This window comes from Falco punctatus, assembly GCF_963210335.1.
Source record: "Falco punctatus genome assembly, contig: scaffold_170, whole genome shotgun sequence".
NCBI lineage: Eukaryota > Metazoa > Chordata > Aves > Falconiformes > Falconidae > Falco > Falco punctatus.
In genome coordinates, this window is record NW_027660306.1 from 1 (window position 1) to 14,458 (window position 14,458).

The 14,458-nt window shown below is 48.3% G+C and overlaps 2 protein-coding genes and 1 long non-coding RNA gene across 3 annotated transcripts; 1 reads left to right on the plus strand and 2 right to left on the minus strand.

Annotated features, from left to right (window-relative positions):
- Window positions 1-3,483: 3,483 nt before the first annotated feature.
- LOC308057186 lies at window positions 3,484-4,638 on the minus strand. Its single transcript, XR_013925171.1, has 2 exons — window positions 4,415-4,638; window positions 3,484-4,103 (listed from the first exon to the last, which is right to left on the minus strand). It is a non-coding gene; the product is annotated as an uncharacterized lncRNA (long non-coding RNA).
- A 1,723-nt stretch (window positions 4,639-6,361) lies between these two features.
- LOC308057190 (uncharacterized protein) lies at window positions 6,362-9,815 on the minus strand (the record flags this gene model as incomplete). The annotated part of the gene is made up of 4 exons (XM_080411331.1): window positions 6,362-6,612; window positions 6,716-7,120; window positions 7,554-7,844; window positions 9,620-9,815. 4 exons carry the CDS (start codon window positions 9,813-9,815, stop codon window positions 6,377-6,379), a joined length of 1,128 nt encoding a protein of 375 aa, XP_080267457.1. The 3' UTR covers window positions 6,362-6,376.
- A 2,655-nt stretch (window positions 9,816-12,470) lies between these two features.
- Window positions 12,471-14,208, plus strand: LOC308057188 (uncharacterized protein; the record flags this gene model as incomplete). Its single annotated transcript, XM_080411329.1, has 3 exons — window positions 12,471-12,696; window positions 13,115-13,534; window positions 13,638-14,208. 3 exons carry the CDS (start codon window positions 12,471-12,473, stop codon window positions 14,057-14,059), a joined length of 1,068 nt encoding a protein of 355 aa, XP_080267455.1. The 3' UTR covers window positions 14,060-14,208.
- Window positions 14,209-14,458: the final 250 nt, after the last annotated feature.

Sequence of the window (14,458 nt, forward strand, 5' to 3'; positions counted from 1 at the left end):
ATATTTATTTCTATTTCTTTAACTTATTTTTTAAAATTTAATTTTAGTTGGCTTTTAGTTGGCTTTTAATTTCATTTTTAAATTTATTTATATTTATTTCTATTTCTTTAACTTATTTTTTAAAATTTAATTTTAGTTGGCTTTTAGTTGGCTTTTAATATCATTTTTAAATTTATTTATTTATATTTCTATTTCTTTAACTTATTTTTTAAAATTTAATTTTAGTTGGCTTTTAATTTCATTGGCTTTTAATTTCATTTTTTAATTTATTTATATTTATTTCTATTTCTTTAACTTATTTTTTAAAATTTAATTTTAGTCGGCTTTTAATTTCATTGGCTTTTAATTTCATTTTTAAATTTATTTATATTTCTATTTCAATTTATTTTTTAAAATTTAATTTTAGTCGGCTTTTAATTTCATTGGCTTTTAATATCATTTTTTTCATTTATTTCCTTTATTTATTCCATTTCTTTATTCAGCCTATTTTTAATTTAATTTTAATTGGCTTTTACTTTAATTGATTTTTAATTACACTTAATTCATTACCTTTTACTTATTTATTCCTATTTATTTTATTTTTAATTGTGATTGGCTTTTAATTTCATAGGCTTTTAATGGCATTTATTTATTTCCTTTTATCTATTTTTTTCTATTCTTTATTTTAAATTTAATTTAATTTGGCTTTTCATTTCATTGACGCATAATTTCACTTATTTACTTTATTTCCTTTTATTTATTTTTTCCTATTTATTTTATTTTTAATTTTATTTTAATGGGTTTTTCATTTCATTGACTTTTAATTGCATTTATTTCACTGATTTCCTTTCATTTATTATTTGTTCTATTTTTTATTTTTAATTTAATTTTAACTGGCTTTTAATCTCATTGGCTTTTAATGTCACTTATTTCCTTAATTTCCTTTTAATTTTTTTTCCTATTTATTTTATTTTTCATTTCATTTTAATGGGCTTTTAATTTAATTGACTTTGAATTTCATTTTTTCCTTGTATTTATTTTTACTTCTATTTAATTTATTTTAAAATTTAATTTAATTTCAATTTGGCTTTTCATTTCATTCATTTCGTTCCTTTCTCTTTTTTTTTTTTTTTTTTTTTTCTGTCAAATTCATTTTTAGGCATTTATTTAATGCACTTTAATTCCATGCTTACCCTTGGGGTTTACGTCTTGAAATTAATTTTATTTCTTTAAACTTGTTTCTGTTTCTGAGCTGTAATTTCTTTCCATGCTTTTATTTCATTTAATTTTGTGCGTTTCTCCGAGTTCCGTGTCATTTATTTAATTATTTAATTTCATTAATTATTTTATTTCCCCCATTTAATCCTCCGTTCATTTTTTTTTTTTCCCCGTCTCTTTCGGCTATTTTTCCGCATTTATTTCACTTTTTTTCATTTATTAATTTTTTTTTTTTCTTTATTACCTATACTGTCATTTGTTTTATTTCGTCTCTTTCGTCTCATTTTTATTCGTTTATTTCATTTCTTTTTAGGTATTTTTATCGTTCCTCGGTTTCTCCGTAATTAATTTATTTTCACGTTTTTCAGTTCCCTTTTCCTTTCTTTCTGTGCGGTTTTTTCTGTTTCTTGTCTTTTATTACGTGTTTACGTATTTTTTCTTTCTTTATATATTTCTTTCCTTTTATTCCTTTTATTTCCTTTTATTCCCTTTATTTTTGCCTTTTACTCTCCTTTTATTCTTCTTTATTTTCCTTTATTCTCTTTTATTTTTTTATTCTCCTTTATTTTCAATTATTTTCCTTTATCCTCCTTTATTTTCCTTTATTATCATTTATTATCGTTTATTTTCCTACTGTTTTCCTTTATTTTCCTTTATTCTCCTTTATTTTCCTTTTATTTTCTTTATTCTCCTAAACTTTCCTTTATTTCCAATTATTTTCCTTTATTATCATTTACTATCATTTATTTTCCTACTATTTTCCTTTATTCTCCTTTGTTTTATTTTTATTTTATTTTTTCCTTTATTTTCCTTTCCTTTATTATAATTTATCATTTATTTTCCTACTATTTTCCTTTATTTTCCTTTTTTCTCCTTTATTCTCCCTTATTTTCTTTCTGTTTTGTTTTTCATTCTCCTTTATTTTCAGTAATTTCCTTTATTATCCTTTATTTTCCTTAATTTTATTTTTTTTTTATTCTCCATTATTTTCGATTTTTTCCCTTCATTATCCTTTATTACCATTTATTTTCCTAGTTTTTTTCCTTTATTTAGTTTATTTCCTTTAATTTCAGTTTGTTTCCCCGCCCTGGGGCACGTGGCTCTGCCCCTCTCCCCTCCCCCCCCCCAAAAAAAAAAAAATAGAATTTAACGATTTTTGCCGGTTTTACAAACTTTATGCTTTTTTCAGGCAACATCAAGAAAAGGAGTTTTAATAAATAAAAGAAAAACAATTCAATCAAGTGGGCGCGTCTTCTTGCCGAAGAGAAGATAAATCATAAAAAATTAATTAGAAAAAAAGTTAAAAATTGATAATTTAAAAAAATGAACGTATCTATATGAAATGATAAAGAATATTATATTAAGTATAGTGACTGAAAATAATAATAGTAAAAAATAGACCGTTAATAAAATAAAGGTAGTTTTAATAGTTATTATTTTTATATTAATATTAATAATATCTGCAATTAATAAATAATAATTGCAATAAAGCAGCCCTACTTCTGCTCATAGTAAGAATAATAATGAAAATAAAGTATCGCTGCTGAGGATATCGCAAATTAATTAAAGTCTCCCTGGTAATAGTCATCATTAAAAAAGAAATAAAATTCCTGCTAAAATTAATAATTTGAGTAGACTGATTTCCCGCTACCCCACTAATAAAAGAATAAAGTAGAATAATGATGGCAATAACAGTAATAGAATCATGATAATGACACTAATAATATTATTTTTATATAATTATATATATATAATTATATATAATAAACATATATGTTATATAATATTTATATTATATAATATAAAAATATAGCAATAATAATATTAATGGAAATAATAATTGTAAGAATGATAATGATACTAATACCAATAATGTTGATAATAATATTAATATTGATGGTAAAAACAGTAATAGTCATAATAATAATGGTAATAATGATTATAATAATGATAACGATATTAATACTAATACCAATAATATTGATAAGAATATTTAATAATGGTAATAATAATGATAACAGCAGCAACGTGGAAGTATTTCTGCTAATACCGATAGCAACAAAAAAATTAGGTCAAATTATTTCTGCTAGTAATTAAAAAAATATGAGGCAGCGTGTGTTATCGCCAGCATAGATAATATAATTAAAAAAGTAGAAATGGAAGAATAATAAAAATAATAACGGTGATAATGACAATAATAACATTAATAGAATATGATACTAGAAATAGAAATAGAAATAACCGAATTAATAGCAATAGAAACGGTAATAATGACAACAATAACAATAATAATTATAAATGTATTTACATGTATAATATATTTTGAAAAAAATAATAAAATATATCAGTAAAAGTATAAATAGAAATAATAACAACACTAATAATAACCTCAATGAAAAACAGTACTTCAAAAAATAAAATAAAATAGAAAATAATAATAATAAAAACAGCAGTAGTGCTAGTAATAATGATGATAATGATAATAATAATAATAATTATAGTAATATTAGTAATAATAACAGTAATAATAATAACAATAACAGCGGCGGCAGCACTAATGTCAGCGCAGGCAGGGCAGGTGTTTCCCGCCGCCGCGCTCCGACCGACGGGGTTTTCCTGCGCCGCCAAAAATACCCATTACTGGCCCGAAACCCCAAAAATGGCCTTTTCCCCCCCGTTTCGGTCGCCGCTCTCCTTCCCCGGCCTAGGCCTCGCAGCTGCTGCTCTCGGCACCTGCACTTGGGGTTTAATTAAGTTTATCGCCTAATTAGGGCTGAACACCCTGTCTAGTACAGCTGTAATTAAGCACGTGGCGGCTTAAAACCAAACGGAATTCCCCGCGCCCCGAATTGCAGCCGATAATTCAGTTTATTAGGCCTCTTGATTAAATATATTTCCCATCCCCACTAAATGAGGGCTAATAATTAGCCTGTTGGGGCTGGTAATTAATTTTACACACCCCCAGCCACCCTAAATGAGGGCTAATAATTAGGCCTGTTGGGGATTGTAATTAAATTCACCCCCGGGCTACCCTAAATTATGGCTAATAATTAGGCCTGTTAGGCCTTGTAATTAATTTCACCCCCAGGCCACCCTAAATGAGGGCTAATAATTAGGCCTGTAGGGGCTAATAATTAATTTCACCCCCAGGCCACCCTAAATGAGGGCTAATAATTAGGCCTGTAGGGGCTAATAATTAATTTCACCCCCAGGCCACCTAAATGAGGGCTAATAATTAGGCCTGTAGGGGCTAATAATTAATTTCACACCCCAGGCCACCCTAAATGAGGGCTAATAATTAGGCCTGTTAGGGATTGTAATTAATTTCACCCCAGGCCACCCTAAATGAGGGCTAATAATTAGGCCTGTTGGGGCTGGTAATTAAATTCACCCCCAGGCCACCCTAAATGAGGGCTAATAATTAGGCCTGTTGGGGCTAATAATTAACTCTCTGAGGCCTCATAGGTCCATTGATCTGCCGTCCTGCCTAAATGAGGGCTGATAATTAAGTCCTTTGGGCTCATAATTAGATTTATTCTCCATCCCTCCAGCTTTACCGGTAATAATCAGGCCCATTAGCGTTAATAATTAAGTGTGTTAGCAATAATAATTACATTTATTTCCCATGTCTCCAACTTCATGGCTAATAATCAGGCCCATGAGGGTTAACGTTTAAGTATATTAGGGCTAATAATTAAATTTATTCCCCCGTCCCTCCAACTTTGTGGCTAATAATCAGGCCCGTTAGGGTTAATGATTAAGTGTTTTAGGGCTAATAATTAAATTTATCCCTTGTGCCTCCAACATTACGGCTAATAATCAGGTCCATTAGGGTTAATAATTAAGTATATTAGGGCTAATAATTAAATTAATCCCCAAGACCCTCTTATTTAATGGTGGTTATTATTAATAATTAATAAAATTCATTATGACTTCACTAATAATTAAGTGTATTAGGGTCCGGGTACCCAGCAGGTTTCTGGGCTCGGAGCATTGGGAGGATGGTGGGATGGGTCAAGTTCTGGGCAAAAAACAGTCGAGTTTTGGGCGAAAACGGTCGAGATTCGGGCAAAACCAGTCGAGATTTGGGCAAAAACGTTGAAATTTGAGTCTGATGCTTGAGACTTGGGGGAAATGTTTGCGGTTTGGGGCAAAGAGCCCAGATTTGGGGCAAAAGGACAAGTTTTGTGGCAAAACCAGTCGAGACTCTGTGCAAACGGTCAACGTTTGGGGCAAAAACAGTCAAATTTTGCGGCAAATGCGTGAGGTACGTGGCAAAATGTCAAGTTTTGAGCGAAAACGGTTGAAATTTGGGGCAAATGTTCGAGTATTGGGGCAAATTGTTGGGAATTGTGGAACGAACGGTCCAGACCTGGCGCAAACGGTCGAGTTTTGGTGTAAGAGAAGAAGGTTTGGGGCAAAAGCGGTCAACGTGTGCGGCCAAGGGTTGAGTTTGGGGCAAAACCGGTTGAGATCTGGGGCAAAACCCTTGATATTTGGGGCAAATGGACGAGGTTTGGGGCAAATGGATGAAGTTTGGGGCAAAAACGGTGGAAGCTCGTGGCAAACGGTTGGGAATTGGCACGATGACGGTTGAGGCTAACGGTAAGGGGTCGAGGCCTGGTGGAAAAGGTCAAGGCTTGGGCAAAACCGGATGAGATTTGGTGGGAATGGTCGAGGATCCTGGAAAACGGTGGAGGTCTGAGGCCAGCGGTCAAGGTTTGGGGCCAATGGTCGAGGTTTGGTGGAAAATGTGAAGGTTTGGGGCCAATGGTCGAGGTTTGGTGGAAAATGTGAAGGTTTGGGGCCAATGGTCGAGGTTTGGTGGAAAATGTGAAGGTTTGGGGCCAATGGTCGAGGTTTGGTGGAAATGGTGAAGGTTTGGGGCCAAAGGTTCAGGTTTGGTGGAAATGGTCAAGGTTTGGTGGAAATGGTCAAGGTTTGGGGCCAATGGTCAAGGATTGGTGGAAATGGTGAAGGTTTGGGGCCAAAGGTTCAGGTTTGGTGGAAATGGTCGAGTTTTGGGGCCAATGGTCAAGGATTGGTGGAAATGGTCAAAATTTGGGGCCAATGGTCAAGGTTCCTTAGAAATGGGGAAGGCTTGGGGCCAATGGTTGAGGTTTGGTGGAAATGGTCAAGGCTTGGGGCATGTGGCCAAGGTTTGGTGGAGCTCAAGCCTTCAAGCCAACTGAACGGTGATGGTGAAGCGCCCCTTGACCGACGGCGCGTAGTAGGTGCCGCCACCGCTGTAAATACCCGCGACGTACTCGAGCCCCTTCCCGGGCGCCTGCCGCATCCATCCCATGCCGAAGCTGCCGAAGGTGAAGCCGGAGCCCTTGCAGACGAGGCGCAGGGACCCCCCGGGGGTCTGGAGACCCCCTCCGGACTCCACCAGCTGCACGGCCGCCCGCAGCCCTGGGGAAGGAAGAAGGGCCGGGTTGAGTCTCCCGCTCCCGGCGTGGCGCCCACCCCTCCCCCCCCCATCTCCGCGCCCGGGGAGCGGGTCAGGGCGTCCTACCTGGGAGGGCGGCCAGGAGGAGGAGGAGGGCGGTGGGGTGGCGGTGGTGACGCAGGGAGGGCAGACACGGAGCCCGGACCCTGGTGAGGCCTCCAGCGTCACCGTCGGCAGCCACGGAACGTTCTGGGCGCGGCAGGCGCCCGGGAAGGGGCTGGAGGCCGTCGCGGGTATCGAGAACGATGGTGGCACCACCGGCTACGCGCCGTCGGTCAAGGGGCGCTTCACCATCTCCAGGGACAACGGCCAGAGCACGGTCACGCTGCAGATGAGCAGCCTCAGGGACGGCGACACGGCCACCTACTGCTGCGCCAGAGGCGCTGATGATGATGCTGATGAGATCGTCCCGCCGGACCCCAGCCCGGGACCCCCAACTATGGTGCCCCCAGGTCCTTGGCCCAACCTCAACTGTTGGCCCCAAAGCTCAACCTTCTCCACCAACCCTTGGTCATGGCCACCAACCCTTCGTCTTTGGCCCCAAAACTCAACCATTTGCCATGAAACTTGAACATTTCTACGCAACGTCATCAGATTTTCACTCGAACGCTGACCTTCTCCACCAAACATTGACCATTTCCACCGAACACTGACCGCCGGCCCCAAACCTCAACAGTTTTCCGCAAAAATGTGACCACGCGCACCACGTCTGACACGTCCCCACCCAGCCCCATCCATTCCCGCCCCAAACCTCACCCGCTCCGGCCCCAGGCGGTGACTCGTTGCGCCCAACCTCCACCTCGGCCCCAGATCCCAACTGGGTGTGTCCCACATCTCCAGGCTCTGCCCAAGGGTCGGGTTTTTTGCCCCAAAACTCGTTTATTTGTGGCCAGGGCCCACCCACCACCAGCACCTCCAGCTCCACCACCATAGTCACTTTTGGCGCGGCAGTAGGTGGCCGTGTCGCCGTCCCTGAGGCTGCTCATCTGCAGCGTGACCGTGCTCTGGCCGTTGTCCCTGGAGATGGTGAAGCGCCCCTTGACCGACGGCGCGTAGTAGGTGCTGCCACCGCTGTAGCTGATACCCGCGACGGCCTCCAGCCCCTTCCCGGGCGCCTGCCGCACCCAGTTCATGCTGACGCTGCCGAAGGTGAAGCCGGAGCCCTTGCAGACGAGGCGCAGGGACCCCCCGGGGTCTGGAGACCCCCTCCGGACTCCACCAGCTGTAGACCCTCACCCAGACCCTTCCCCCAAGCCCAGACCCCGCTGAGGGCTCTGGTGTCACCTTCGGCAGCTCCGGAATGTTCTGGGCGCGGCAGGCGCCCGGGAGGGGGCTGGAGGCCGTCGCGGGTGGTGGCAGCGGTGGTGGCGGCACCTACGAGTGTCCCCAGGGCGCTGGTCACCGCCCCGACCCCAGCGCCAGCCCACGTCCCACCCGCGCGTTGTCCCCGCTTCTCCCCCTGACTCCTCCACCCAGAGCAGGTCCTTACCCCCGACCTCAGCTCTTTGCCCAAAACCTGCATCATTTGCCCCAAACCTTGACCTGATTCTCTCAAACCTCGACCATTTGCCCCCAGTCTCGACCGTTTCCACCAAACCTTGACCATTTGCCCCAAAACTTGACCGTTAGCCCATAACCTTGATGATTTGTCCCAGAACTCAACTGTCTGCCCCAAATCTTGACCAATTGCCCCAAACCTTGACCATCTGCCCAAAAATCTGGAACCATTTCCACCAAACTTTGACTATTTGCCCAAAACCTTGAGCATTTGCCCCAGATCTTGACCATTAGCCCATAACCTTGACAGTTTTCCCAAAATCTTGATTTTTCCCAAACCCCAACCGTTTGCCCCAAAACCCTGGCCATTTACCCCAAACCTCACCTGTTTCCCTCAAACCTTGACCATTTGCCCCAAACCTCAACTGTTTTCCTCAAATCTTGACCATTTGCCCCAAACCTTGACCATCTGCCCAAAAATCTTGACCATTTCCAGCAACCTTTAACTATTTGCCCAAAACTTGAAAATTTGCCCCCAATCTCGACCATTTCCACCAAACCTTGACCATTTGCCCCAAAACTTGACCATTTGCCCAAACCCTTGATGATTTGCCCCAAATCTCAACCATTTGCCCCAAACCTCGACCATTTACCCCAAATCTCGACCGTTTGTCCCAAACCTCAACCGTTTGCCCCAAACCTCAACCGTTTGCCCCAAACCTCAACCGTTTGCCCCAAACCTTGACCATCTGCCCCAAAATCTTGAACCATTTCCACCAAACTTTGACTATTTGCCCAAAACCTTGAGCATTTGACCCAGATCTTGACCATTTGCCCATAACCATGACCCTTTGCCCAAAACCTTGATGATTTGCCCCAAATCTCGACCATTTACCCCAAACCTCAGCTGTTCCCCTCAAACCTTGACCATTTGCCCCAAACCTTGACCATGTGCCCCAAACCTTGACCATTTACCCCAAAACTCAGCTGTTCCCCTCAAACCTTGACCATTTGCCCCAAACCTTGACATTCTCCACCAGACCTTGGCCATTGGTCCCACAGCTCAACCAGTTGCCCCAAACCTTGACCATTTCCACCCAACCACACCTGGTTTTGCCCCAAAGCTTGGCCTTCTCCACCAAACATTGACCATTTCCACCAAACATTGACCATTTCCACCAGACACTGACCACCGGCCCCAAACCTCAACAGTTTACCCCAATAATGTGACCACGCGCACCACGTCTGACACGTCCCCACCCAGCCCCATCCACTCCCGCCCCAAACCTCACCCGCTCCGGCCCCAGGCGGTGACTCGTTGCGCCCAACCTCCACCTCTGCCCCAGATCCCAACTGGGTGTGTCCCACATCTCCAGGCTCTGCCTAAATCTCGATGGTTTTTCCCCAAAACTCATCGATTTGCGTCCAACGTGCCCCAACCACCACCAGCTCCACCACCACCACCATCATCACTTTTGGCGCGGCAGTAGGTGGCCGTGTCGTCGTCCCTGAGGCTGCTCATCTGCAGCGTGACCGTGCTCTGGCCGTTGTCCCTGGAGATGGTGAAGCGCCCCTTGACCGACGGCGCGTAGTAGGTGCTGCCACCGCTGTAGCTGATACTCGCGACCCACTCCAGCCCCTTCCCGGGCGCCTGCCGCACCCAGTTCATGCTGACGCTGCCGAAGGTGAAGCCGGAGCCCTTGCAGACGAGGCGCAGGGACCCCCCGGGGTCTGGAGACCCCCTCCGGACTCCACCAGCTGTAGACCCTCACCCAGACCCTTCCCCCAAGCCCAGACCCCGCTGAGGGCTCTGGTGTCACCTTCGGCAGCTCCGGAATGTTCTGGGCGCGGCAGGCGCCCGGGAGGGGGCTGGAGGCCGTCGCGGGTGGTGGCAGCGGTGGTGGCGGCACCTACGAGTGTCCCCAGGGCGCTGGTCACCGCCCCGACCCCAGCGCCAGCCCACGTCCCACCCGCGCGTTGTCCCCGCTTCGCCCCCTGACTCCTCCACCCAGAGCAGGTCCTTACCCCCGACCTCAGCTCTTTGCCCAAAACCTGCATCATTTGCCCCAAACCTTGACCTGATTCTCTCAAACCTCGACCATTTGCCCCCAGTCTCGACCGTTTCCACCAAACCTTGACCGTTAGCCCATAACCTTGATGATTTGTCCCAGACCTCAACTGTTTGCCCCAAACCTTGACCAATTGCTCCAAACCTTGACCATCTGCCCAAAAATCTTGACCATTTCCACCAAACTTTCACTATTTGCCCAAACCCCTGACCATTTACCCCAAACCTCAGCTGTTCCCCTCAAGCCTTGACCATTTGCCCCAAATCTCGAGCATTTGCCCAAAACCTTGATGATTTGCCCCAAATATCAACAATTTGCCCCACATCTCAAACGTTTGCCCCAAACCTTGACCATTTCCACCCAACCGCACCTGGTTTTGCCCCAAACCTTGACCTTCTCCACCAAACCTTGGCCATTTCCACCAAACACTGACCACCAGCCCCAAACCTCAACAGTTCACCCCAATAATGTGACCACGCGCACCGCGTCTGACACGTCCCCACCCAGCCCCATCCACTCCCGCCCCAAACCTCACCCGCTCTGGCCCCAGGCGGTGACTCGTTGCGCCCAACCTCCACCTCGGCCCCAGATCCCAACTGGGTGTGTCCCACATCTCCAGGCTTCGACCAAGGGTCGGGTTTTTTGCCCCAAAACTCGTTTATTTGCGTCCAACGTGCCCCAACCACCACCAGCTCCACCAGCACCACCTTCTTTGGCGCAGCAGTAGGTGGCCGTGTCGCCGTCCCTGAGGCTGCTCATCTGCAGCGTGACCGTGCTCTGGCCGTTGTCCCTGGAGATGGTGAAGCGCCCCTTGACCGACGGCGCGTACCAGGTGGTGCCACCACTGCTGATACCCGCGACGGCCTCCAGCCCCTTCCCGGGCGCCTGCCGCACCCACTCCATGGCGAAGCTGCCGAAGGTGAAGCCGGAGCCCTCAGCGGGGTCTGGGCTTGGGGGAAGGGTCTGGGTGAGGGTCTACAGCTGGTGGAGTCCGGAGGGGGTCTCCAGACCCCGGGGGGTCCCTGCGCCTCGTCTGCAAGGGCTCCGGCTTCACCTTCGGCAGCGTCAGCATGAACTGGGTGCGGCAGGCGCCCGGGAAGGGGCTGGAGTTTGTCGCGAGTATTTGGGATGATGGTGGCAGCACCTGGTACGCGCCGTCGGTCAAGGGGCGCTTCACCATCTCCAGGGACAACGGCCAGAGCACGGTCACGCTGCAGATGAGCAGCCTCAGGGACGACGACACGGCCACCTACTACTGCGCCAAAGCTGCTGCTGCTGATGCTGATGAGATCGTCCCGCCGGACCCCGGCCCGGGACCCCCAACTTTGGTGCCCCCAGGTCCTTGGCCCAACCTCAACTGTTGGCTCCAAACCTCAACCTTCTCCACCAACCCTTGGTCATGGCCACCAACCCTTCGTCTTTGGTCCCCAAACTCAACCAGTTGCCCCAAACCTTGACCGTTTCCACCCAACCACACCTGGTTGTGCCCCAAAGCTTGGCCTTCTCCACCCAACCCCGACCACATCCACCGAGCATTGACCGTTGGTCCCAAAACTCAACCATTTGCCGTGAACCTTGACCATTTCCACCCAACCTCATCTGATTTTGACCCAATACTTGGCCTTCTCCACCAAACCTTGACCATTTCCACCAGACATTGACCACCAGCCCCGAACCCAAACAATGTGCCACAGACCTGGACCCCTCCCCCAAAAACTCAACTCTTTACCGCAAACCTGGACCATCTCCACCAAACCTTGGCCATGGGCCACAAACCTCGACCACTGGCCCCAAATCTCAGCGATTTGCACCAAAATGTTCCTGGTTTTGCCCCAGGGCGGGGATCTCGGGTCGTGGGGCCGGCGTCCCACCACCAGCTCCACCACCATCAGCACGTTTGGCGCAGCAGTAGGTGGCCGTGTCGCCGTCCCTGAGGCTGCTCATCTGCAGCGTGACCGTGCTCTGGCCGTTGTCCCTGGAGATGGTGAAGCGCCCCTTGACCGACGGCGCGTAGTAGGTGCTGCCACCGCTGCTGATACTCGCGACGAACTCCAGCCCCTTCCCGGGCGCCTGCCGCACCCAGAACATGTCGACGCTGCCGAAGGTGAAGCCGGAGCCCTTGCAGACGAGGCGCAGGGACCCCCCGGGGTCTGGAGACCCCCTCCGGACTCCACCAGCTGTAGACCCTCACCCAGACCCTTCCCCCAAGCCCAGACCCCGCTGAGGGCTCTGGTGTCACCTTCAGCAGCTCCAGCATGCAGTGGGTGCGGCAGGCGCCCGGGAAGGGGCTCGAGTGGGTCGCGGGTATCGACAACGATGGCAGCACCTACTACGCGCCGTCGGTCAAGGGGCGCTTCACCATCTCCAGGGACAACGGCCAGAGCACGGTCACGCTGCAGATGAGCAGCCTCAGGGACGGCGACACGGCCACCTACTGCTGCGCCAAAAGTGACTATGGTGGTGGAGCTGGAGGTGCTGGTGGTGGGTGGGCCCTGGCCACAAATAAACGAGTTTTGGGGCAAAAAACCCGACCCTTGGGCAGAGCCTGGAGATGTGGGACACACCCAGTTGGGATCTGGGGCCGAGGTGGAGGTTGGGCGCAACGAGTCACCGCCTGGGGCCGGAGCGGGTGAGGTTTGGGGCGGGAATGGATGGGGCTGGGTGGGGACGTGTCAGACGTGGTGCGCGTGGTCACATTTTTGCGGAAAACTGTTGAGGTTTGGGGCCGGCGGTCAGTGTTCGGTGGAAATGGTCAATGTTTGGTGGAGAAGGTCAGCGTTCGAGTGAAAATCTGATGACGTTGCGTAGAAATGTTCAAGTTTCATGGCAAATGGTTGAGTTTTGGGACCAAAGACGAAGGGTTGGTGGCCATGACCAAGTTTTCGTGGAGAAGGTTGAGCTTTGGGGCCAACGGTTGAGGTTGGGCCAAGGACCTGGGGGTACCAAAGTTGGGGGTCCCGGGCCGGGGTCCGGCGGGACGATCTCATCAGCATCATCATCAGCGCCTCTGGCGCAGCAGTAGGTGGCCGTGTCGCCGTCCCTGAGGCTGCTCATCTGCAGCGTGACCGTGCTCTGGCCGTTGTCCCTGGAGATGGTGAAGCGCCCCTTGACCGACGGCGCGTAGCCGGTCCAGCCACCATTGTTGGTGATACCCACGATGAACTCCAGCCCCTTCCCGGGCGCCTGCCGCGCCCAGAACGTTCCGTGGCTGCCGACGGTGACGCTGGAGGCCTCACCAGGGTCCGGGCTCCGTGTCTGCCCTCCCTGCGTCACCACCGCCACCCCACCGCCCTCCTCCTCCTCCTGGCCGCCCTCCCAGGTAGGACGCCCTGACCCGCTCCCCGGGCGCGGAGATGGGGGGGGGAGGGGTGGGCGCCACGCCGGGAGCGGGAGACTCAACCCGGCCCTTCTTCCTTCCCCAGGGCTGCGGGCGGCCGTGCAGCTGGTGGAGTCCGGAGGGGGTCTCCAGACCCCCGGGGGGTCCCTGCGCCTCGTCTGCAAGGGCTCCGGCTTCGACTTCGGCAGTTACTGCCTGCAGTGGGTGCGGCAGGCGCCCAGGAAGGGGCTGGAGTACGTGGCAGCGATCGATGGCGGTGGGAGCAGCACCTGGTACGCGCCGTCGGTCAAGGGGCGCTTCACCATCTCCAGGGACAACGGCCAGAGCACGGTCACGCTGCAGATGAGCAGCCTCAGGGACGGCGACACGGCCACCTACTACTGCGCCAGAGGCGCTGATGATGATGCTGATGAGATCGTCCCGCCGGACCCCAGCCCGGGCCCCCCAACTTTGGTACCCCCAGGTCCTTGGCCCAACCTCAACTGTTGGCCCCAAAGCCTGGCGTGATCCACCAAACCTTGGTCATGCCCACCAACCCTTCGTCTTTGGTCCAAAAACTCAACCAGTTGCCCCAAACCTTGACCGTTTCCACCCAACCACACCTGGTTGTGCCCCAAAGCTTGGCCTTCTCCACCCAACCCTGACCACGGGCACCGAACATTGACCGTTGGTCCCAGGACCCAACCATTTGCCGTGAACCTTGACCATTTCCACGCAACCTCATATGATTTTGACCCAAACCTTGACCTTCTCCACCAAACATTGACCATTTCCACCAAACACTGACCACCAGCCCCAAACGTCAACAGTTTACCCCAAATGTGACCAGGAGCATCAAGTGTCACAGGTACGTCGCGGGTATCAACAACAATGGTGGCAACACCAGGTACGCGCCGTCGGTCAAGG